The sequence below is a fragment of the Pleurodeles waltl genome, chromosome 1_2 (assembly GCF_031143425.1).
Source record: "Pleurodeles waltl isolate 20211129_DDA chromosome 1_2, aPleWal1.hap1.20221129, whole genome shotgun sequence".
In the NCBI taxonomy this organism is placed as follows: domain Eukaryota; kingdom Metazoa; phylum Chordata; class Amphibia; order Caudata; family Salamandridae; genus Pleurodeles; species Pleurodeles waltl.
Window position 1 is genome coordinate 979,621,912 of NC_090437.1, and position 23,332 is coordinate 979,645,243.

The 23,332-nt window shown below is 43.1% G+C and overlaps 1 protein-coding gene across 1 annotated transcript in view; it reads right to left on the reverse strand.

The window, feature by feature from the left end:
• Positions 1 to 1,267: 1,267 nt before the first annotated feature.
• Positions 1,268 to 23,332, reverse strand: part of CWH43 (cell wall biogenesis 43 C-terminal homolog) — a 460,620-nt gene continuing 438,555 nt past the window's right edge. Inside the window, exons 15-16 of the mRNA XM_069201483.1 lie at positions 22,616 to 22,771; positions 1,268 to 1,575 (exon numbers count right to left, since the gene is read on the reverse strand). Of these exons, the coding sequence (XP_069057584.1) occupies positions 1,485 to 1,575; positions 22,616 to 22,771 (247 nt within the window). The 3' untranslated portion in view covers positions 1,268 to 1,484. The remainder of the gene's footprint in view (positions 1,576 to 22,615; positions 22,772 to 23,332) is intronic.

The window sequence follows — 23,332 nt, forward strand, 5'->3', positions numbered from 1 at the left end:
ATGGGAAGGATTCTTACACCAAGTGTTCAAGTATTCATGATATGTATAGTATATACAATTATGTGTTAAGTTACAGGTGGTGGTTATAAAAAAATATATATATATTATAGATATACATATATATAAAGACATGCTTTGTAAAAAATGTACAGGTAGGTGCAAACACTTTTATATATATATACATATATATATGTATATATATATATATGTGTTCTTTGTTTATATATGTGTACTATGTTTATATTTACACATCCATAAATACATAACCATGTGCGTGTGTATATTTATTTATATATATATATATATATATATATATATATAGTAAATACATGTATAAATGTATATATATAAATATCCTTACAATGCCACAACCCCTCAACTCATACCCACCCTAAACCCTAAAATTACCCTTCCTACCAAAAAACCCATACCCACCCTAAACCCTAAAATTACCCTTACCACCAAAAAACCCATACCCACCCTAAACCCTAAAATTACCCTTGCCATCAAAACCCATACCCACCCTGAACCCTAAAAATTCCATATATTGATGGCTGTCAATTATTTTTAGCTGCACAAAAGGCAAGATATAAAATTATTAGAACAAGAGTGCACAAATTTATGAGGCATATGATAGTTAGCTAGCCAACAAAAGAGGATGGGTGGTCCACATTTATATACTTACTTGACTTGTGATATGCTTCATTTTAAGGAATTCTTGCTTGACATCAGAACACAGAGTTGCTTACAAAGAAATACTTTAAAGGTATGCCATTTTTACTGTTAAGACTAGATGCAGCAGCTTAATGACAGGTTTTCAAGATATCTTCTCTTGCCTTTAGATATCATCTTCAATCTGCAGATGTCAACAGAGTGCCCAATCAGAGTGGTAACATCCAGTGTCTCTGTTTTACCCCATTTACTTTTCCCCTTTTCTAATACTCTCCAACATTTTATTATTATCTGGTTAGTGATGGATGTGGCATGGGTGGCCCTTTGCATCCTTCTGCATTATTTTAGGGACAGGTGTTCTAATCGCCAGTGGGCATACTCGGGTGATGGAGACTTTGATGCATCTGGGATTTACCTATACCTAGAGTTCTATTTTACTGTTGTTCTGGGGGGAAATTATCTCAAGGCCATTCAACGTAGACAGAGCCTGCAGGAAGGGGAAAAGATTACCAGTGCAAAAGTCACTGATTGTTCTGAACAATGCTATTAACATTATTTTTTTCTTAGTATTGTGATATAAATTGCATTACAGGCATAAAAGTTGAATTAATTTATTTTAAATTTGAATCCTAGCTTCAGTTTTAATTACGTTAATAGCAGCTTAAAGTGCAAAAATGGGTCTACAAAAAAATAAAAACAATTCTTTGGCATGATGAACAATATTTTCAGTTGTTTTCTTCCCATTTGTAAATCTTATATTTTTTATTTTGCAGGTGAACAACATGGTTGTCCAAAATTCTCAGTCTGTTATTTTAGGTGTCTTCCTGTACAAAATATTTGGGTGTACCCATGTGAAAATGATGATTCTCTTCAAAGTTATGTCCATCTCTGTATGATCCAAATCTGAAAAAGAAGAAATATTAGAGAATGTTTCAGGTAAGTTATTATGGTGTCATTTCTCTACAAATGCTGATGTTAGGGCTAGAATATATTCTTTAATTATCCTATGAAAAGGTGACACTAACAAAAATTCAATAATGCTGTTATTTGAGAAATAGTCTTTAGTGAAGCTCATTGCATTAAGAATGTGCAACAATTACTTTATCTACTTATAAGCAGAATCATATCATGAATAGTATATTATAGTTCAGTATAGTCTTGTAAGCAAAAGCAATAGAATAGTGCAGTATATATCACAATAGTATAGAATAAGGTAATATAGTAGGTTGTGGCTTAGGAAATGTAGTGTGCATCTGTGGGGACTTACACGAAGGACCAATCCCTGAGCTCATCTGTTTTACTAAATGTGCTTTTCAATTGTATATGTTTTCATTGTTTAATTAGGATGGAATGTGAACTCTGTGGGGATGATTCATAAAGGTTAATATACATGTTTTTTTACTCCTACACCTAGGTGCAAATCTCCACTCTCTATTCCCGAAGGGAGGTTTACACCTAGGTGTAAACTTACATGTCTCCACCCTCTCAGGTGATGGATGAAGCCCTCTGCAACAGAATTTACTTTTATAACCTTTCACCTGTTGGTGGAGATTTCCGCCGCTGGGTTAATGATCTCTATGGCAAGGTATGTGGAACTCTAATACAGTTTATTATGAAATGTTAGACCCAGCATCCTTGGTGTAGTTTCCTTTAACTTTTTGCCTTCTGACCTCTTGTTTTCCTGACTTCAGTTTTGGTGGCTTTAGGATTCTGTGACCTTTAGCACTGCTGACCAGTGCTAAAGTGCAGGTGCTCTGTAATCTAACACATGTTGATATTGGCTTAGCCACAACTGGCATATTTAATTTACTTGTAAGTCCCTAGTAAGGCCTCTCTCTTGCATAGGTTTGATTCGAAGCATTCTTTAAGTGTAACAACCAATTGGAAAAAGATAGAAATTTGGAGTTTGGTGTCTCTGGACTCACAATTTAAAATTGTAACTTATGGTGAAGTCAGGTTTTAAACTGTAAGTCTGAAAATACCACATTTAGAAAGTTGGCATTTTCTTACTTTAACCACCTTGTGCCTTTTCCTGTCTCTGAATACATGTCTGGGGTGAGTAACAGCTGGGCTTTCTGCATTCCCTCTAGTCAATCACTCACAAAGGGAGTGAGGGGGTGTGACATTTGCATCCTGATGGTCCATCACCAGGCTGATGGGTCTTCCTGGGCTATATGAGAGGTAGGAGCTAACACACCTGAATAGAGCTGTGCCTCTTCCCACACAAAGAGCTGGACAAACCCTTGTAGAGTGTCTGGAGCCAGGGAAGAAAGGGAAGGAAAATTGTGCACTTCAAAGGCCTCTCTTTGAAGTCTGCTCCATTTCAAAGTCTCAACTGGATATAAGTACTGAATCTCAAACTACACTAAAACAGTTCACTCGTGGGTTCTGAAGAGTCTCTGCCAAGAAGTGGAGCTGTGCTGCAAGGAGGCACTGCCACTTTGCTAACAGGTTTGCAGTGTTGGCCTGCTGATTGCTATGCTGCCAGGAGGGACTGCCACTTTGCAACTTGCTCTGCTGTGTGTTGGCCTACTGCCTGCTGCCTCTTGCCACCAGTGAGAAGGAAAACCTTTTTAATCCTAAGTAACTCCAAGGGCTTGCTGGCTTGCCCCCTGTTCACGAAGTCTTAGGGCAATCAAAGACCTCACCTCCCTACCCGGGCCATGGGACTCTGCAACCCATGAGTCCAGCAGCTGAACATTGACATGTAACAGTGTGTGCCTGATCACCAGCGCGTTTTGTGAAATGGAGCCTTTTGCTTTATTTAGGACCGAGCGCTCTGTTTTGCTAAGGATCAGGGCATATCTGATCACCAGGGTGTTTTGTGAAATATTGAGCACTTTTTTTTATCAAGAAATGGGTAATTCGTTTTGCTAAGGACTGGCGCTTCATCTCCACCTTGTGCTGCAAGACAGTAAGTGCTGAGCGAGCTAGCTGTATTCCTTGAAGAAACATTGCCTGGGCAATGTGGAGTTCACCGGCAATGTCTGGGCCGCCTCATCCCTCCTTTGGGAAATGGAAACCCATGCTGTGTTTCCTCATCAGATGTTTGTGGCAACCCTAATATGAGGGGCCCGGCCGAGAGAGAAATCACCGCCTCTGTGTTTCTTTTCTTGCCATCAGACTACCGAGACTGTCTTGACCACGCAAGGACAGCCCAGCGCCGCCCATTGCCACAATGACTTCCGGTCTGGAGAAAAGGTACTGTGTTGTCAATCGAACCTGTGAGGGCAACGTGGCTGACCTGTACGCTCGTGGACGGCTGAGTTCTCCTCGATACCTTGGCCCGAGGGACAAGCGCACAATTTTCTTCTATTGCCTCTTTAAGCACTGTTTTGAGCCCCCTCGTGGTAAGGGAGTAACTATTGGCATTCCCTCTTCAGATCTGGGTCTCCCCCCCAATATAGAGTGGCTGCAATAACCTTAAGACCGAGAGTGCTGCTTAAGCACTGTGTTTAATGTTATGCTTTTAAAGTAACTTGAAAAGTACTTATTGGATTTTTTTGTTGTTTTGGTCTTGTTTTAACCAGATAAATATTCTCTATTTTTCTAAACTAACTATATTTTGTGGTGTTTTCAGTGTGTTACTGTAATTTAAGTGTTGTACAAATACTGCCTCTTAAGTTAAGCCTGACTGCCCTGTGCTAAGCTACCAGAGGGTGAGCACAGGTTAATTCAGGTTGTGTATCTGACTTACCCTGACTAGGATTGTGGTCCCTACTTGGACATGGTGCCTACCTCTGACAACTGGAGACCTAATTTCTAACATTAAACAAAATAATTGAGCATATTTTAATGGACAACATAAATGTACAATAGTTTAAAATATTTATTGGTAACCAGGAAATAGTATAAGAAATTGTTTACAACACCTTATCTCATTAAATTAAGTGTATTAAATAAATAAAAAACTAATTTACATATAGTAATTTAATTTATATAAAGATTAATTTTTAAGTGTTAATTTAAAATACACTCACACTCACCAACATTGTTAATTTTAGTATTTAATAAACTTGGTTAAAATGTACGTATTTAATTTAAAAACATTTTAATGTTTTCTGAAAAAAGGTTTTTTTATTTCATGAAATTAAGTTTACTATTTAAAAGGAATTTGCCAATTTAATGTACATACATGTATACATAATATATATTATTTTAAATGATAAACTATTTTAATCATTTTAGACTTTTAACTTTGGAAATATATTTTGTGAATTGCTATTGTCTTACTCTTTTGCCATGTGTTTATTAGCACATCCCTCTCAACCCCCTCCTTAAATTCCTCTAAACCCCTTCCATCTAGTAGTAATTATTTGCCATTTTCCCACCACTCCTCCAGCCCCTCCTATATTTACTAATAATTTGTATACCTATATGTGCAGAGATCTCCACAACTGTGGTGGAGTACAATCATTTAATGTAGCACAGGCAGAGTTCTCCAGCATTACCTTTGTGAATTGCATTTTGTAGTATGTGAGTCGTACTACTCTAGTACTATAGAAATATTTTTCGGGTTTATTTTTTGTGCAACATAACTAATGTGTATTATGCATTTTCACACATGATACTACATATATAGACTGAATTAACCTAATTGCAATCAAACACATTTTTAATGATGTGCAGAAGTGAATAACCTGTTTTAGTCAGGCCACATATCTGTATAAACCTCTGTTTTGAACATGTTGGCTGCCACTTTTGTCACACACTCCTGCTTCCCACCTGAGCACATCATCTCCTTACAAGCTTAGCAGAGCACAATTAAGCTGATGTCATAATGGTTTATGTCTACTGCAGTAGTTGCCCAGTCAATGATGACTTAACTATGATGCAGATACAGAATTGTAACAAGTATCCATGTCTTCCACTGCTTCACTGGTCTAATTCATTCAGAGAAAATCTAATTGTCAAATGTTTAATATTTGTTCGAACATCTCTTGATTGCATTAGCATAGAGTGTGTTGAATAATTATTAGAGAATTGGGACCGTGCATATGTGTTAAGGTAATGACATTTGGGCTCATTTGCTAAAGAAATTATACTTTTGCTCACAGTATGATGAAATTGCAGGAATGTTTGTTTTCTATGCAAGAAGTGTATTTAAGAACCTCTTGATTTTAAGAGCTAAGCAGAAGACTTTCTTGATATATTAGGGATGCTGCCCATTTTCTATCGATTTTGCTGCTCACTTGGGATTTAGAATTTTTCAGATTTTTACTTATTCTGTATAATTCTGCATCTGAGAGTCTTCGTGGCATTTATTCTGTATCTGTTAATTTTTTTTTTTAATTAAAACTCTTTAACCTTCTATTGATCTAGAACTCCGTACTTGAGTGGGGTCTATTACTTTCAAAATTGTTTTACTCTGATAACTTGAGGTTCGGGCGATGCCTTAATGTGAGTACACATTGCCTTATGAAATTGAGGTTCAGCACAACCTCTGAACCAGTTCACTGTGGGAGAACCAAATGAGGTAAATTTTGGGGTGTCAAAAATTTGGGGTACAGGTTTGCTTCCAGAGTACTGTTTTACTTGCTACAGAATGCATGACTGAAACTTGGCCCTCTATTTCTGCTCATCACATTTGATATTTACAGATGGCTGAATTAAAGTACACCACATACATTACAATCATTCTACTCAATGATATTGACTCTACTCTGTACAGATGAATGGCAGATTTAGCTATCTAAGGTTTGACACTGTGGTCTTCTGGCTGCAAGTGGAGCCCAACATCTGGTGCATAAACGTCTTGAGCTGTCAAACTGGTTAACAAATGTCTTAAAAGGTGGAAAATAAAAGAAAGTGTTGAACTACACAGGTTCAGGAACTAGATTGATAACTGTGCACTGGGAACACATTTTTCAAATTGGAGTGTCTAACTTCAAAACATTGGGAGCATGGCCACGCAAGATGGCCATCAGGACGCAGGCCTATGTGGCTATGGTGCCCCCTTCCCTATCCTTTGGAACCCTGTTGCCCCATAGATGCTAGAGTCCGTTACTGGGGCTAAAAATACTCCCTATTAACCCTTGACCCTGTTTCTGTCCCCGGTTGGCGCAGGGGGCTAGGAGAGGCCAGGAGGCAACATAGGCCTAGTGCGCAGCGGCGGCCTGTTATCTGGACCCATCACTTGCGCTCTGGTTGTTGGTGGGTCTGGTGTACCAGAGGAGCCACTGGAGGAGGATGGCTGCTGCTTGTGGCCCTGCCTACAGGTAAAAAGGGACCCAGAGCTGTTCGGAGGAGCCCGGTAGTTCCCCCCCTCCCCAGGGCCGTGTGGGGGAGATACCGGTTGTGCGGGCCTCTAATCCGGATTTTTGGAGGAGCGGAGCTGTGCAGGTGGGCTCCTGGCAGAGAGAAGGTACAGGGGCTTTAGAGGGGATAGGGAAAGTGCGAGCGGCCTTTTGGTTCTGGCCGGCATTGAGCGAGAATGGCCCGGCCGGTGCAGGCCGGCGAGGAAGAGCACTAATCCCAAATTTGGATGTACGCACTTATTCTTGCCAGTGTCGGGGGCTGAGATTCCTGTTTGTTTCCTTGGCATGCTGGGCTCCCCTTGAATTACCTGTGGATGTGGGGCCTTACGGACACTGCCGGATCAGGGAAGAATGCGGACAGACCACGATACAGCATCTGGTGAAGGGCGATGGTAGACAGGATTGCGGCAAGATCGTCTCAGAACTTGGGGGTCGGGTTGAGGGCATAGTGCCTGGCCCTAGCTGTGGGGTGCTGGAATGGACCATGGGGCCCAGCTTTGTAATGGACTACTGGTCACTGCGAGACAGAGGCCTTTGTGCCGTGCCTAAGAAGTTTGCCCCCCCTGACTAGGAGGAGCATGAGGGGGGAGTTGGCCCACTTGATCCATTCATGTGATCTGCAGTGGGACGTCTGTGTGGAGCTTCCCCTGTTCCCATGTGGGTGGGGTCCTTCGTCTTGGGCCTCCCTCGCCACTGAGAAATGGGGAAGAGCCACCAGCAGGGACCACAAGAGGGGTACACCATGGAGCAATATACAACCCCTGGGGCCCCGCCAGCACCACATGCGCCAGACCACAGGTAGGGGAGACCGTGATCCTGGGGCCATGGAGGTGAAACCCTCAAGGGCGAACCTGCTTCCATCTATTCAGGGCACTGGAACTGCACTGGCAATCAAGATTGAAACTGTAGCTATTAAGGTCAACTTGCTTCAGGCAGACCTTAGGAAGGTGTCGGATAAGGTGAGAGTAGTGGAGGACTCAGTGGGGTAGCTAAAATCTGAGGTGGCCTCCCTACGTAAGAAGGTGGTGGAGATGTCTTCCTGCTCAGATGCATTGGAGGCATGGGTGGAGGATGCAGAGGGCAGATCACGCCGCAACAACCTGCAACTCCTTGGATTCGAGAGAAGGGGGCCACTGAGCAATTTGTGGAGAAATGGATCCGCAATACCTTGTAACCAACTGGCCTCTCCGCTATGTTTGAGGTGGAGAAGGCGCAGCAAGCCCTGGTGGCCCCACCAAGGGCCATCATAGCCCGAACCCTGAAATACAAGGATAGAGACTGCATTCTGCGTGCAGCCAGGGAAACAGACACAGCGCACTATGAGAATCAGAAGATATCCATCTATCCAGACTATACTACAAAGATTATGGTACTCGCAAGTCATTTTTGGAGGTCAAGGTTAAGTTGCGTACAATGGGCCTCCGCTATATGTTTATATGTTTTTATATCGTTACCATTTAAGGATGGTCTCTGGTTGCGATTTGCACTTCTTTGACCACCCGGGGATGTCTGGAGGTGGCTGGAGATTTGGGACAAGATGCCCAGGGGCAACTCTGGGCTTGGTGGACCCAGACCGGGGGGATCCGGTGGTCCTGTCCAGGCCTCTTGGAGACAGGTAATAGAGGACCCGCCTGGCACGGGCTGCTCTTCTCCACCGAGCGATCCCCCGTCAGTACACATTCAGGCTAATGGCACCATGGCGCTGGCTTCAGATAGAAGTCCAGGAGAGGAGATGGATTTGGAGGAAAACTCGCATGATCCACCATCGCGGACTGACTATACCGGCTGAACGTTAACCCCTCCCATGCCCGGGACGAGCTGGTCTCATCCAGGCACATGGTTGTCGTGTGCCTGGGACGAGACCAGTTCGTCCAACACCTGGCCCACGGGGAGCGCTAGCGCTCCCCGGTGGGCCTCCCTCCCACACCCCCAGTTTGTAGGTGGTGTATTAAATACAGGATTGTGTGTGAAATTGTCCTTAGATTTGTGCACAATGATATTTGTGTTGTCGTATGTCTAATTTTCTTTTTTCTTTTTAGTGGGATATCATTGGTGATTGCTGTGTCTGTGCAGAGTAGTTGCGGGTGAGCCTAGCTTTTTCAGGCAAGTGAGTGGTATTGTTTGTAGTACATAACTCTTTGTGATAAAGCTTCACTTTGTTTATTGCTTATTTTAGACAGTGCTTGTTGTTGTTGGCAATCCATTTGTTGTTAGAAAGGATCATGGCTAGCCCCAGAGTGACCGCTCATCAGGTTGTTGGCATGCTTTTTGAGTTGTCTTCTGACCATGATTATGAGACTGACTCTGCATCTGAGGCAGAGGAGGAAGTGAGAGATTCTGGCAGTGAGTTTTCTGTCCGAGAGGATCTTTCTGATGAGGAAGCCACTCTCAGTGCAGATGAAGGGCCTGTTTTAGAGGAGGACATTGAAGTGCCAAGAGTGCAGCAGCCTGGGGCTGAAGGGTTTCCAGTTAGAAGACCTGACACCTCAATTGCCCCAAACATGGAGCAGCCACAGTTACCTGCATTTACTGGTCTCCCAGGGTGTAGAGTTAATATGGAAAACTTTTTGCCTGTCAGTTTCTTTCAATTGTTTATGGACGATGCATTTTTGGAAGAGATTGTTGAGCAGACTAATTTGTATGCGGAGCAATATTTGAGGGACAATGCTGCCACACTTAGGCCTCAGTCTAGAGCTACTTAGTGGGTTCCCGTAAATCTGGAAGAGATGAAAAAGTTTTTAGGTTTTACTTTTTTGATGGGGTTGATAAGGAAGCCGTCACTGGCTTCTTATTGGTCTACTAGTCCCTTGATGGCAACTACTATATTTCCTGCAACTATGACTCGTAATCGTTATATGCTTCTTCTTCGTATGCTGCATTTTGTAGACAATGCTTTAGCCTTGCCACGAGATCACCCTGATTGTGACCGTTTTAGATTAGATCTATCCTTGATCATTTTGTAGATTGGTTTTCAAAGGTGTATGTTCTAGGTAAAGAGGAAAGTGTGGACGAGTCTTTGGTCCTGTTCAAGGTGCGTTTGGTTTTTAAGCAGTACATTCCTAGTAAGAGGGCACAGTATGGAATTAAATTGTATATGCTGTCAGAAAGTAGTACAGGATACGTGTATAATTTCCGGGTCTACCATGGTAGGGATTCCATTATGGACCCCCCTGGTTGTCCGCCCACTTTTGGAGTTAGCGAGACAATTGTGTGGGAACTTGACAGACGACTGTTTAACAAAGGTCACCATTTGTACGTAGATAATTTCTACCCTGAAGTGCAATTGTTCAAGGAGTTGTTTAGAGTGGACCCTGTTGCTTGCGGCGTAATCCGTTCTAACCAGAAAGGCTATCCAAGGAAATTTGTCTGTAAAAAATTTGAGAGGGGACAATGCAGTGCCTTGTGGAATAATGAGCTGCTAGCTCTGAAATTTTCAGACAGGAGGGATGTGCACATGCTATCTACCATCCATGATGAGAGTACTTCCCCTGTGACTGTTTGGGGTCAGGTTGCCAAAGTGCGCAAACCTTCATGCATTTTGGACTACAATAAGCACATGGGTGGTGTTGATAGAGTAAATCTGAGATTGGAACCTTACACTGCTCTTCGTAAGTCTTACATGTGGTATAAAAAGTTGGCCCTACATTTATTTCATTTGGCAACTTTTAATGTTTTTATTGTGTTCAAGTATTGTTCACCTCAGGCAAGGATGAAATTAGTTAAATTTCAGGAGTAAGTGATAGACAGCCTTATTGTGGTGGTACAGGCAAGAGTTCCAAGAGTAGCAGTGGTGGAGGATGTGGCTAGATTGAAAGATCACCACTTTCCAGATCACATTTCTCCCACTCCCAAAAAAGACTTGCCCACTAAGAAATGTAGAGTATGTGCCCGAAGAGGTATCTGGAGGGAGAGCAGGATGTACTGCCCCGATTGCCCTTCAAAGCCTGGGCTGTGTGTGGCCGGCTGTTTCAGGAGTTACCACACCAAAAAGGATTTTGGGGAAATACTGTGAGCGTAAACTGCCTGTTTTATATTTTCAGAAGTTCACATTTCTGTCATGTTTTCAGTTAGAGCTTTTGTGTTTGTAGTTTTGTACTTATTTTATAATTAGTTGGTGGTTTCTTTGTTGTTTATAGACAAAAAAAAGTAATGGCAGTGTGCGTGGGGTGGCGTTTGGCTGGCGGTGTGCGTGGGGTGGCGCTTGGTTGGCCGTGTGCATGGGGTGGCCCTTAGCTGGCACTGTGTGTGGAGTGGTGCTTGGCTGGCGGTGCCAGCCAAACGTCAGTCCACACACTCCCATCAGCTAGTGTGATTGCTGTATCAGGCATGTGAGCATATGTAAGAGATAGGCCCTTGAGTGGCGCTGTCTGTCGATGCGAGTGTTGTAATGTGCTGGGCCTGTGGCTGGCGGCATGAATGGTCTTGTGCATGTCATGTATGAAAGGTGTGTGAATGGACTGTAAAACGGTTGGCGCTTTGACACGGCTTTACAGCTCACGAGCTGTGAGTCATTGGTTCAGTTTTTTGGCCTTTCAGTTATTAACAGTGCATTTCATTTTTGTGAAATGTCTTGTTAATAAAATTTGATCTACTGAACCATCACAAATCCAACCAGTATGTGTGGTAAAAATGACAAAAACCTGCTCCGCTGTAATCAGGCTTCGCAGCACACCTGTGACATGCTAGGTGTCTCAGGTGGGACCCCGATGATGAAGCATGCCACCAACTTGGTTGGTGGGTGAGGGGGTCTTTTTAACATAACCTAAGTGCGTTTCTTTTCACAATTTTACTGCTTGGAACATCACAAAAGTACGTAGACACATCAAAATGATATATTACAAAACTAACTATATTTGGGGGGGAGGGAGCACCTCGGTTTTTGGTCCCGGGTGCGGCCTTCATCCAGGGAAACCTACCAAACTCAGACATTTTTTAAAACTAGACACCCCAAGGAGTCCAGGGAGGTGTGGTTTGCGTGGATCCCCCAACATTTTCTTACCCAGACTCCTCTGCAAACCTCAAAATTTGCTTAAAAAAAGCATATTTTCCTGACTTTTGTTTGTAGGATCACCGCCTTGACACAAAAAATTCCTACTCCCCAGTGTTCCCCTCAACCTCCCAAGTAAAATGATACCTCACTTGTGTGGGTCTCCAAAGCAGAGTCAGCCTAAAGATATATAAAAGAAAAATATGTGCTTATCAACTCGCTGTGCTATCCCCTCAATCTGTAGAGGTTTTTGGCCTTTTTCTCTTGCAGGCACTTGGGCCCCCACACCAGTGAGTTATCATTTTTATTGGGAGACTTCGGGGAATGCTGGATGGAAGGAAATTTGTGGCTCCTTTTAGATTCCAGAACTTTCTGTCACTGAAATGTGAGGAAAAAGTGTTTTTGAGCCAAATTTTGAGGTTTGCAAAGGATCCTGGGAAACAGAACCTGGTGAGAGCCCCACAAGTCACCCCATCTTGGATTCTCCTAGGTGTCTAGTTTTAAAAAATGCACAGGTTTGGTAGGTTTCCCTAGGTGCCGCCTGAGCTAGAGGCCGAAATCCACAAATAGGCACTTTGCAAAAAACAGCTCTGTTTTCTTTGGGAAAATGTGATGTGTCCACGTTGTGTTTTGGGGCATTTCCTGTTGTGGGCACTAGGCCTACCTACACAAGTGAGGTATCATTTTTATCGAGAGACTTGGGGAAACGCTGGGTGGAAGGAAATTTGCGGCTCCTCTCAGATTCCAGAACTTTCTGTCACCATAATTTGAGGAGAAAGTGTTTTTCAGCTAAAATTTGAGGTTTGCAAAGGATTCTGGGTAACAGAACCTGGTGCGAGCCCTACAAGTCACCCCATATTGGATTCCCCTAGGTGTCTAGTTTTAATAAATGCACAGGTTTGGTAGGTTTCCTTAGGTGCCGGCTGAGCTAGAGGCCAAAATCCACAGCTAGGCACTTTGCAAAAAACAGCTCATTTTTCTTTGGGAAAATGTGATGTGTCCAATTTGTGTTTTGGGGCATTTCCTGTTGTGGGCACTAGGCCTACCCACACAAGTGAGGTATCATTTTTATCTGGAGACTTGGGGAAATGCTGGGTGGAAGGAAATTTGTGGCTCCTCTCAGACTCCAGAACTTTCTGTCACTGAAATGGGAGGAAAAAGTATTTTTTTCAGCTGAATTTTGAGGTTTGCAAAGGATTCTGGGTAACAGAACCTGGTGAGAGCCCCACAGGTCACGCCATCTTTGATTCCACTGGGTGTCTAGTTTTAAAAAATGCACAGGTTTGGTAGGTTTTCCTAGGTGCCGGCTGAGCTAGAGGCCAACATCCACAGGTAGGCACTTTGCAAAAAACAGCTCTGTTTTCTTTGGGAAAATGTGATGTGCCCGCGTTGTGTTTTGGGGCATTTCCTGTCGCGGGCACTAGGCCTACCCACACAAGTGAGGTACTATTTGTATTGGGAGACTTGGGGGAACGCTGGATGGAAGGAAATTTGTGGCTCCTCTCAGATTCCAGAACTTTCTGTCACCAAAATGAGAGGAAAAAGTGTTTTTTTGGCCAAATTTTGAGGTTTGCAAAGGATTCTGGGTAACAGAACCTGGTGAGAGCCCCACAAGACACCCCATCTTGGATTTTCCTAGGAGTCTAGTTTCAAAAAATGCACAGGTTTGGTAGGTTTCCTTAGGTGCCGACTGAGCTAGAGGCCAAAATCTACATCTAGGCACTTTGCAAAAAACACGTCAGATTTCAATGTAAAAATGTGATGTGTCCATGTTGCGTTTCCTGTCGCGAGCATTAGGCCTACCCACGCAAGTGAGGTACCATTTTTATCAGGAGACTTGGGGGAACACAGAATAGCAAAACAAGTGTTATTGCCCCTTGTCTTTCTCTATATTTTGTCCTTCCAAATGTAAGACAGTGTGTAAAAAATACATCTATTTGAGAAATGCCCTGTAATTCACATGCTAGTACGTCCACCCCAGAATTCAGAGATGTGAAAATAATCACTGCTTCTCAACACCTTATCTTGTACCCATTTTGGAAATACAAAGGTTTTCTTGATACCTATTTTTCACTCTTTATATTTCAGCAAATTAATTGCTGCATACCCGGCATAGAATGAAAACCCATTGCAAGGCGCAGATCATTTATTGGTTCTGGGTACCTAGGGTTCTTGATGAACCTACAAGCCCTATATATCAACAATATGACCACGGCACACAGTATAGTATGATTACAGTTCGTATTAGGGACAAGTGTCCCTGGTGTCCAAGTTCCGGACGTGGATGACAAATTTAAGAAGTCCTCAGTTGGTGATGTGAGTGTCTTTATTCGTATGCTCAATTTGCCACAAACTTGCGTTGTCATCAAGAAACAGCCAACACGTGTTTCGTCACACAAGTGACTTTATCAAGGCTGGGCCAATTGGCCAAGAGATGAGTAGTAGGTAGAATCGATGGAGTTGAGCGCAAGTAGTATTGATGTAAATGGCTGAAAGTAGGTAACAAGCGATCCAGTAAGAAGCAGGTAGGCAAGGTGGGCCTTGATAAGCCTCGGTTCAGGACCCTGTAAGGGTGGTGAAGCGGTCGTCAATACAGCTCGAGCGCGTCTCGGTGTCCCTAATACGAACTGTAATCATACTATACTGTGTGCCGTGGTCATATTGTTGTTGTTACCATTGTGTACTTGTTACACTTATTTGTGCCTATTGGGGTAGTTAGGCACCCGACCCATCGGGCACCAATGTTTCACTTTCACTGACACTCTCTACTACATTTGTTGCCACTCCACGGAAGTGCGGCTGCTCTCACCCTTACTACCTTCCTTTTGTAAGCCCTATATATCCACCAGAAGAGTCCAGCAGACGTACCAGTATATTGCTTTAACAAATCTGACATCGCACGACAAAGTTACAGAGTAAAACGTGGAGAATAATGGCTGTTTTTTTCACCTCAATTTCAATATTTTTTCATTCCAGATGTTATTTCCTGTAGGAAACCCTTGCAGGATCTACACAAATTACCCCTTGTTGAATTCAGATTTGTGGCTACTTTTCAGAAATGTTTAGCTTTCTGGGATCCAGCATTGGTTTCATACCCATTTCTGTCACTAACTGGAAGGAGGCTGAAAGCACAAAAAATAGTAAAAATGGGGTATGTCCCAGTTAAATGCCAAAATTGTGTTGACAAATTGGGTTTTCTGATTCAAGTCTGTCTGTTCCTGACAGCTGGGAAGATGGTGATTTTAGCACCGCAAACCCTTTGTTGATGCCATTTTCAGGGAAAAAACCACAAGCCTTCTTCTGCAACCCTTTTTTCCCTTTTTAAAAAACAAAACAAAATTTTCGCTGTATTTTGGCTAATTTCTTGGTCTCCTTCAGGGGAACCCACACACTCTGGGTACCTCTAAAATCCCTAAGGTGTTGGAAAAAAAGACGCAAATTTGGCGTGGGTAGCTTATCTGGACAAAAAGTTATGAGGGCTTAAGCAGGAACTGCCCCAAATAGCTAAAAAAAGGCCTGGCACCTGAAGGGGAAAAGGCCTGGCAGCGAAGAGGTTGAATCCTAGTAACTGAACTCTATGTGAGATCACTCAATTTATATTGCCTGAATTTATGAGGGGATGGGGAACTATGATCTAAAAGTCAGGGGAGGTTTCTAGGATCTCCTGCCCATGGTTATGGTAGGAAATGGTTTAGGTGGGTAGGGGTAGGCTGCAAGTGTTGGCAGCAGGAATGGTATTGGATTTATGGAATAATGTTTGGTTTGTTTGCTGTAAATTCGGGTTGAGGGGGGTTTATTTGATCATTTAATACAAGACGCCTTTGTTGGGGGTCTTTGGCTTGTTTTATCAGTGCTGGGCTGGGGCAGACATATAGGTCCTCCAGCCGGGTGGGGTGGTCTCAAGGGATTGACCGGAAAGGCTGTAGGGAGGAGTCCACTATACACCACTTACATGACTGACCACTACAAAATTAAGATTTGGAATGTTAGAAGTCACCGAGATTACACCGAGAGATACAGTGTCCACTCACACCTGAGATGACATAAGGTCCAAATATATCACAAAACAACTGAATGCACAGTTCCACAAAAAGAAGAATGAAAGCTAAACCCAATGAGGGAAAAAGGAGAAAACTGGTCCGTGTGAATATCCAAAATTTGGAACAAGAGCCCTCACTCACCAATTGGTGACATGCTTCATCACTGGGCTTTGCTTCACATCACGCTGGTGCTGCAATGCCTGACGGGTCCCTCAAGGGGGCTCTATGCCAGAGATCTTTTATTAAGAATATTAGCCGGTGTGTGAATGTGATTATGTGGGGATTGGTAAAAGGAGATGCTGTTAAAAATGACTAGAGGGAGAAATCTCAAAGGAACAATTTAAAAAAAAAAGAGAAACCCTCTGTCATGATTAAAAACAATGAGTAAGGGGAAATAGAATAATGTCTATTCTACTCCATTAACATACGGTGTCTGGTGACCACAAACCCTATCTTCTGGGTATGTAGTGAAGGCAGGATCGATCGTCCCTACACCTAGACCCCTGACGAGGAGCAAAGCCCGATGATGAAGCATGTCACCAATTGGTGAGTGAGGGCTCTTGTTCCAGATTTTGGATATTCACAGGGACCTGTTTTCTCTTTTTTTCCCTCATTGGGTTTAGCTTTCACTCTTCTTTTTGTGGAACTGTGCATTGAGTTGTTTTGTGATCTATATGGGAGTATCATGCACAGGACCATTTTTCTCCTCCTTTATAATCTCCCATTCCTTAGGCTCTCTCTTTGTTTCAGCTGATAACGTCCAAATAGCCTGCATACAAGAAACACACCTTATGGGCTCTGAGACACAAAGTGATGAGCTCAGATGTTTTTCCTGTCAGATACTTGGCTTATGCTAGGAGCGTAGTGGCATGGGTTGCCTGTGTGGGTCCCTCCCACCACACTTATAGTGAAGCAAAGGTGGTGGGACACTATTGATTACTACAGGGCACCCTATATGGCCGGGAAATCACCATATTGAATTCTTATGCCCTAAATATCGATGATCAACATTTCTATGGAAAATTGCAGGGATTTCTGAAGGACGGAGCAGGCACGTCCATCATTTGGGCAGGTGATTTTAATTCCACTTTGAGTGGGGAGGAAGATCGATATCCTCCCAGGATGGGTACTGAACCGCTGATTGTGGAGACACTAAAGACAGTGATGTCCAACCTGGACCTGTGGGACGGTTGGCAGACTTTTCATCCGGGACGCCGAGAATATACATGTCACTCCCTGACAAACAGCACTAGTCATGTATACAGGTTCATCATCAGAGGTGGGGGACGCTATCTATTACTACAGGGTACTCTAGATGGCAGGAAAATCATCATCTTGAATTATTATGCCCCAAATATCAATGATCGACATTTCTATGGAAAAATGCAGGGATTACTGGAGGACGGAGTGAGCAAGCCCATCATTTGTGCAGGTGATTTTAATTGCATTTTGAATGGGGAGGAAGATCAATATCCTCCCAGGATTTGTACTAAACTGCTGATGGTGGGGACACTAAAGACAGGGATGTCCAACTTGGACCTGTGGGACCGTTGGTGATACTCTCCATCAAGGACGCCGGGAATATACATGTCACTCCCTGGCATGTGGGAATATACGTCACTCCCTTACACACAACACTTATAGTCATCTGGACAGGTTCCTCATCGGAGGCATAGACCACACTAGATTGGTAGCAGTAATGCACCTCTGGAGGGTTTTATCAGCTCCCGAGGGGAGCATTATCAGGGAGATGGAGGTCCTGGAGGATGCCTACAGACCTCCTGGCTGATGTTGCCTGCCGGGAAAGCATAGGGTCATCACTTCAGCATTATATATCTGAATATTGGGGCAACATGGACACAAGAGGGGTGGAATGGGAGGCACTTAAGGTGGTGATGAGCGGGGAATGTATGGTTACAGTTTAGGGGGTGAGAGGGAGATTGATAGCGGAACTTAAGGGGCAAGAGAAGAGACTGACAAACCTTCAGAGTGGGGAAATGGAATCAGCTGAAGTACAAGCAGAAATGCTGAGAGTTCCCAGGGACCTGCAAAACACATGGAATGCCTTGGATAAAGCAGGACTTTCAATGTATCTCCAACTCCTGCATAGAGAAGGCGACAAATCAAGAAAACTCCTGGCTTGGATTCTTCAACGTGAAACAAAGATACCACCTATACTATACATAAATGACCCATGAGGTGAACATCAGACCGAACTACAGGATATCTTAGATACCTTCCTGGAGCAACGGTATATTGTGCTGGCCCAGTAGACGTTGAGGGGAGGGGAACAGGTTTCTAGTGCGGGTAGGTTTTCCCCGACGAACACCGGAACAGACTAGGGATTTGGAGGAGGACACTACACTAGATGAGCTGAGAAATGCTATAATGGCACTTAATAGATCCAGGGCCCCAGTGGGGGATAGTTTTCCAATAGAGTTTTTCTAGACTTACTCAGTGCTACTCAAGGAATGTTTATTGGGGGTTTTTCTGGAAGCTCGGGAGAGAGGGTGGTTACCTGAGACTATGCAAAAAGGTATAGTATGTCTAAGCCCTAAACCTGGCCAGGACCCAGTGGATCCCTCTTCTTACTGAACCCTCACCATGCTTACTTCTGATCTAAAAATTAGTGCATGAAGACAAGTGTGGTTTTATGCCTGCCAGTAGCACCACCCATAAATTACGCAGCTTGATGCATGTTGCACATGAAACTGCCAACTATGAGGAGGTACTGGCACTGCTCTCCCTAGATCTGGAAAAAGCATTTGATGCAATAGAATGGGGATACCTCCTGGATTTGTTAAAAAGCAAGGGATTTGGTCTTAAATTCCATGCCTGGATAAAGCTACTAGATGCAGAACCCTATCATACGGGGTGAAAAAGGGAGGGGATCTCTCTGAGCCATGGGTGGTCGGTAGGGGAACTCGACAGGAGTGCCCCCTTTTGGCCCTCCTGTTTGCTCTTGCCATTGAACCCCTTGCTGTACTACTGCACAGGGACTTAGAACCCTGGGAGATTCCGGTTGGAGGGGACAATCATGTAGTATCAATATATGCAGACGATGCTCCGGTGTATCTTCACTCCCCAAAAGTGGTGACTCCACACCTGCTACACTTACTGGCCGTATTTGGTGATGTCTCGGGCCTATACATTAATAAACACAAATGTGTTTTGTTCCCATTGGGAACATTGGAGGGGGGACCTCAAGTCCAATTGCCGGCAGTGTGGCTCACCTGGGGTGGCACTAGATATTCTTAGGAGGGATTTGGAGGAGGGGGGCCTTGCAGCATCAGATATACAACTCTACTACTATGTGGCCCACTTGCAATATGCGGTGGCTAACCAACACTGACAATTGGGAGAAGGGACTACTTGGTACACAACATGGGGGTGACACATTGCCCCCAATATTAATGTGGGAAAGTCGGTCGGAGCAGCCCCTCCCTTAACTGGTCAGTCACATGGCGGGCCGTGGGAACAGGTGGTAAGGAAGGTCATTAGGACAGCTTCATTCTCTAGAGAGCTACAGCTGTGGGACTTAGAAACCTTTAGAACAATAGATGCAGACACGTCCATGGAACGGTGGAGAGTGGGGGATTTCAGTTAGTGGTAGAGCTATATCTCGGAGCAAGGTTCATCTCCTTTCCAGAGACCCAGGAAGCATTTGAGGTGGGCCCTGGTCAATTATTTCAATATATCAGGCTTGAGAGAGTGGTGCAGGAGCTCTGTGTGACTTTTCCGGATACCCCTCCAATCTTTTTGGTTCTGAATGGCTTGCTGACCTGGGGAAGGGGAGACAGTTAATTACATTGTTCTATAGGGCACTTCGGGAGGACAGGAAACAGTGGCCTGTGCTGGCTCTGGGTGCATGGGAAAGGGAACTGGGGGTTCCGTTTAAGGATGCTGACTGAGATAGAGCCACTCCACAAGTTCCTTTGATTTCCTGCAACAACAGATTTAAATTACTGCACTTTCATTTTCTGCACCACATGTACATAACACCACAAGAGCTAAACAAAATAGATCCATCTCGGGAGGCAAAGTGCCCCCAATGTGGGACCATAGATGCCACCTTCTTACACTTAGCCTGGGAATGTAACGGGATACACATTTTTTGGGCACAGGTGATACCACTAATACAAGAGGCTACAGGGATAGAGCTGGACTCCTGGGAGTGGTGAGGAAACCCAGGGGTCGTAAAATTCCTCACAAGCTCACGATTTTGGCCTTACTCATAGCAAAACGCAGGATAGCTATTCGCCAGATGAGTACCAGGCCCCCATTGATAGATCAATGGAGGCTTTTCCTGAGTAGCAGAAGAGCAACTAATGCGTTTGGCTCGCACTGATGCTTAAGCGCCTGACGAAATAATGCTCTGGGCCCATCTGCTTGACAAATTTGCAGATAAGGAGGATCCATACTTGGAAGAGGACACTGGGGCGGAGGAGGGGATGGAATTTCGCTTTGAAAAATATGTTATGTGACGGATTCCTTTTGAGGCGCATACTAGGAAAGTGATTCTACAATGAAAATTGTAAAGCTACAACACAAGCACTGATTGTTTTTTTTTGACAGTTTGATAATGAGTATGTTGAAAAATAATAAAAATAAAGGTTTAAAAACCTTTCAAAACACTACAATATTTTAATGAGGTATAAAGCCAATAATTTTTGTTTTGTTCTTTTCTACTTTCTTCCTCTTGGAGTTGCTAAAAGAACCTTAAAGAATGTGATGTTACCCCCAAGCATTTCCATCAACAGCGTTGGCGATAATGTTCACAGTTAGCCTTTTTTGATCATACTATAAATTGCCTGGAAACTCTTTTTATCAATTTTCATCTCTCACTCTCATGTAATATAGACAGACATATCAGCCATCTGATCGAGTGAACTGCCTCTATCCACTAGCTGCCTTTACCATAATGCAGTTTCCAAGCGGCTACCAAGTTAAAAGCAATTCTGCATACCGTACTATTGGTCTCCGCCTAAATCTATTGACATCTTTCTGAATTAATTCAGTGGCTCCTATGTTGACTGGCCAAGATCAAGAGTGGTGCTCTGTCTCAACTAGAGACAGCTGTGGCTGCCTATTATCGAAGACCTCTTGTGAACAATATTGTTAGTTGTCAAAGACCTCTTCTAAAAAATGCAATCCATGGGATGGCTTTGGGGTGCTTACTTGCAGATGAATGAGTGTCTTTCTTTTCTATCTCAGTTCCCACCTCTTGATTTGATACTTTCCTACCCATTCTTGTTTTTATCCAACTGCTGAATCCTAGTTTCCTTACCATCATTTTGACGGAATGAGTTGTCTGATTCTACTTCTGACATTAGGGAAGCTACTGTTTAATATTCTCTTAGCACATCACTAGAGCGCACAGTTTTCCCTGTTTTGCCCCATTTACTCATCTCTTCTAACATCTCTCCCCTGGACCTTCTCTTGAGACTTAAAGCTTGTCCACTGTTCCACTTTAATTACTGCAGTAATTTGAAATTTAAATTGCTTTGGTCAGAGCCTGGTAGCTGCACACTGTTATCGGTGTGCCCACTTTCTTTTCTTTGCCAAGCATCATGTGCATGCTTCATGTTCTACCTTACCGTTCTAAAATGACTGCCACCCAACTTTGAACTGTAAATTACCATTTTAAAAATTATACAATTTATGCCAATATGATTGCTGGTGCATCCCAATGCATGTAGCCATTTTAGAAAGCTTTTTTCTTTATTAGAAAAAATATATAAGAAGGCTACCGATGAGAGCATATGCATTGAATCTTGGCACATCGTCAGTAATCGTGCAATGCTTATTATTTATTACAGAAAATATTCTAGGATAGCCACGCAGGAGTGCTTGTGTGTGCACCATGTGTTGTGACGCAAAGGTGGCCATCTCGAAATATGTTTTTTTATCTTAAAGTAATACCATAACTATATGGCCACCTATGCATGTGCACACTTCTGCATGTATTATGACGTATGCTCATGCCTCCGCATGCACCATGATGCACCAGCGATTGTTTTCTAATTAATTTATTTGATATTGCCTGTTTCAATATAAAGAAGCACTCCCATATTTCACATTACTTACAATCCAATGGAGGCTCCCAAGAAGGTTTTTGCTTGTGACCAGAAGAGTTCAGCCAAACCTTTGGGTCTTATGCTGTTGGGGGGAGCAGATGCCAACCTAAAGTGTAGATTTCTCAAGTTTCCCAATTTCAGGAATGAACAGATTATTCATCCCACTGTTTAGCATTTCCTTAAGGTATGTGCAGTCCTGATTCAATAATGTGATAGAGATGACTACAAATCACAAGATGCAAAGAAAAACCTGGATTTAGCGAACTTCTCACACATGGAGCTGAGAATCGTTAGAGCTCCATAGTACCCTTGTCAATGAGAGGGGTTTGGAGAGCTCTGCTACTGTGGCATCACAAATGGTGTGTCCGGGCTGCCAGTGAAGCCAGCATTTTAGGTGATGGGTACCAAACGATGATTCAGACCAAGTACCACCCAGCACGGGGCTGTGCCCTCTGCAAGCTGTGCAATGTAGACAAATGGCACTTGTACAACATCAAATATCAGTATTGTGTCTCTGAACAAGCAGCTCTACAATTAAACATTTTCTTTTCTGGGCTCATCTTGACGTAACAAAACACCAACCTGGGATTAAAATGGATTTCTTTGGGAATTTGGCTGGGATCAATGATTGTTTTCATATTGTCTACATAATTAACTGAGTCAGGTGGGATCCTGAATTTGGCCATTTGAAGTTCTGTGTCACTTAATTCAGCACGAGATATGCGTGCATAACCAAGCCTGTAAGAAAACAGATATATTTTTAAAAAACAATATTTTTTCACACATTGATTAATACAGCAAGCACGATAGTTTTATCTTTTTAATCTCTCCTATGTGGCATGTTAGCATGATATGCCTCGCAAGAATAAATTTCACTTACTAGTATAAACGCCTCCTAATAAGCAGTTGGGAAACATACAGTAGTGCTAATATGCCTAGTGGCTCAGTTACAACAAAAGTCTGAATCTAGGAGAGTATTCCTAAATCAACATTTGCCTGAGATTTAAAGATAGTTCCAGCCCGGAATTCATAGATGTTTTCAAGCATAAGGCCCTAGCATCCCAAATCATTCTAACCTTAATCTGAATGCTAACTGGATTTAGAACACATTTTAAGTGCTTATTTGCTCTTTTATGCTTAACTTGGTTTTTACCTCATGGAGAAACATATTTCTGTCAGAGTGTGGTTTTTATAATCAAGATTAACATGAAATGTTTATGAACTAATGCATAATAATGCCGCATAGAAAATGTATTAATGTGTTTTCCTAAACGTGAGTCTGAAATGTGCCCACGGGGA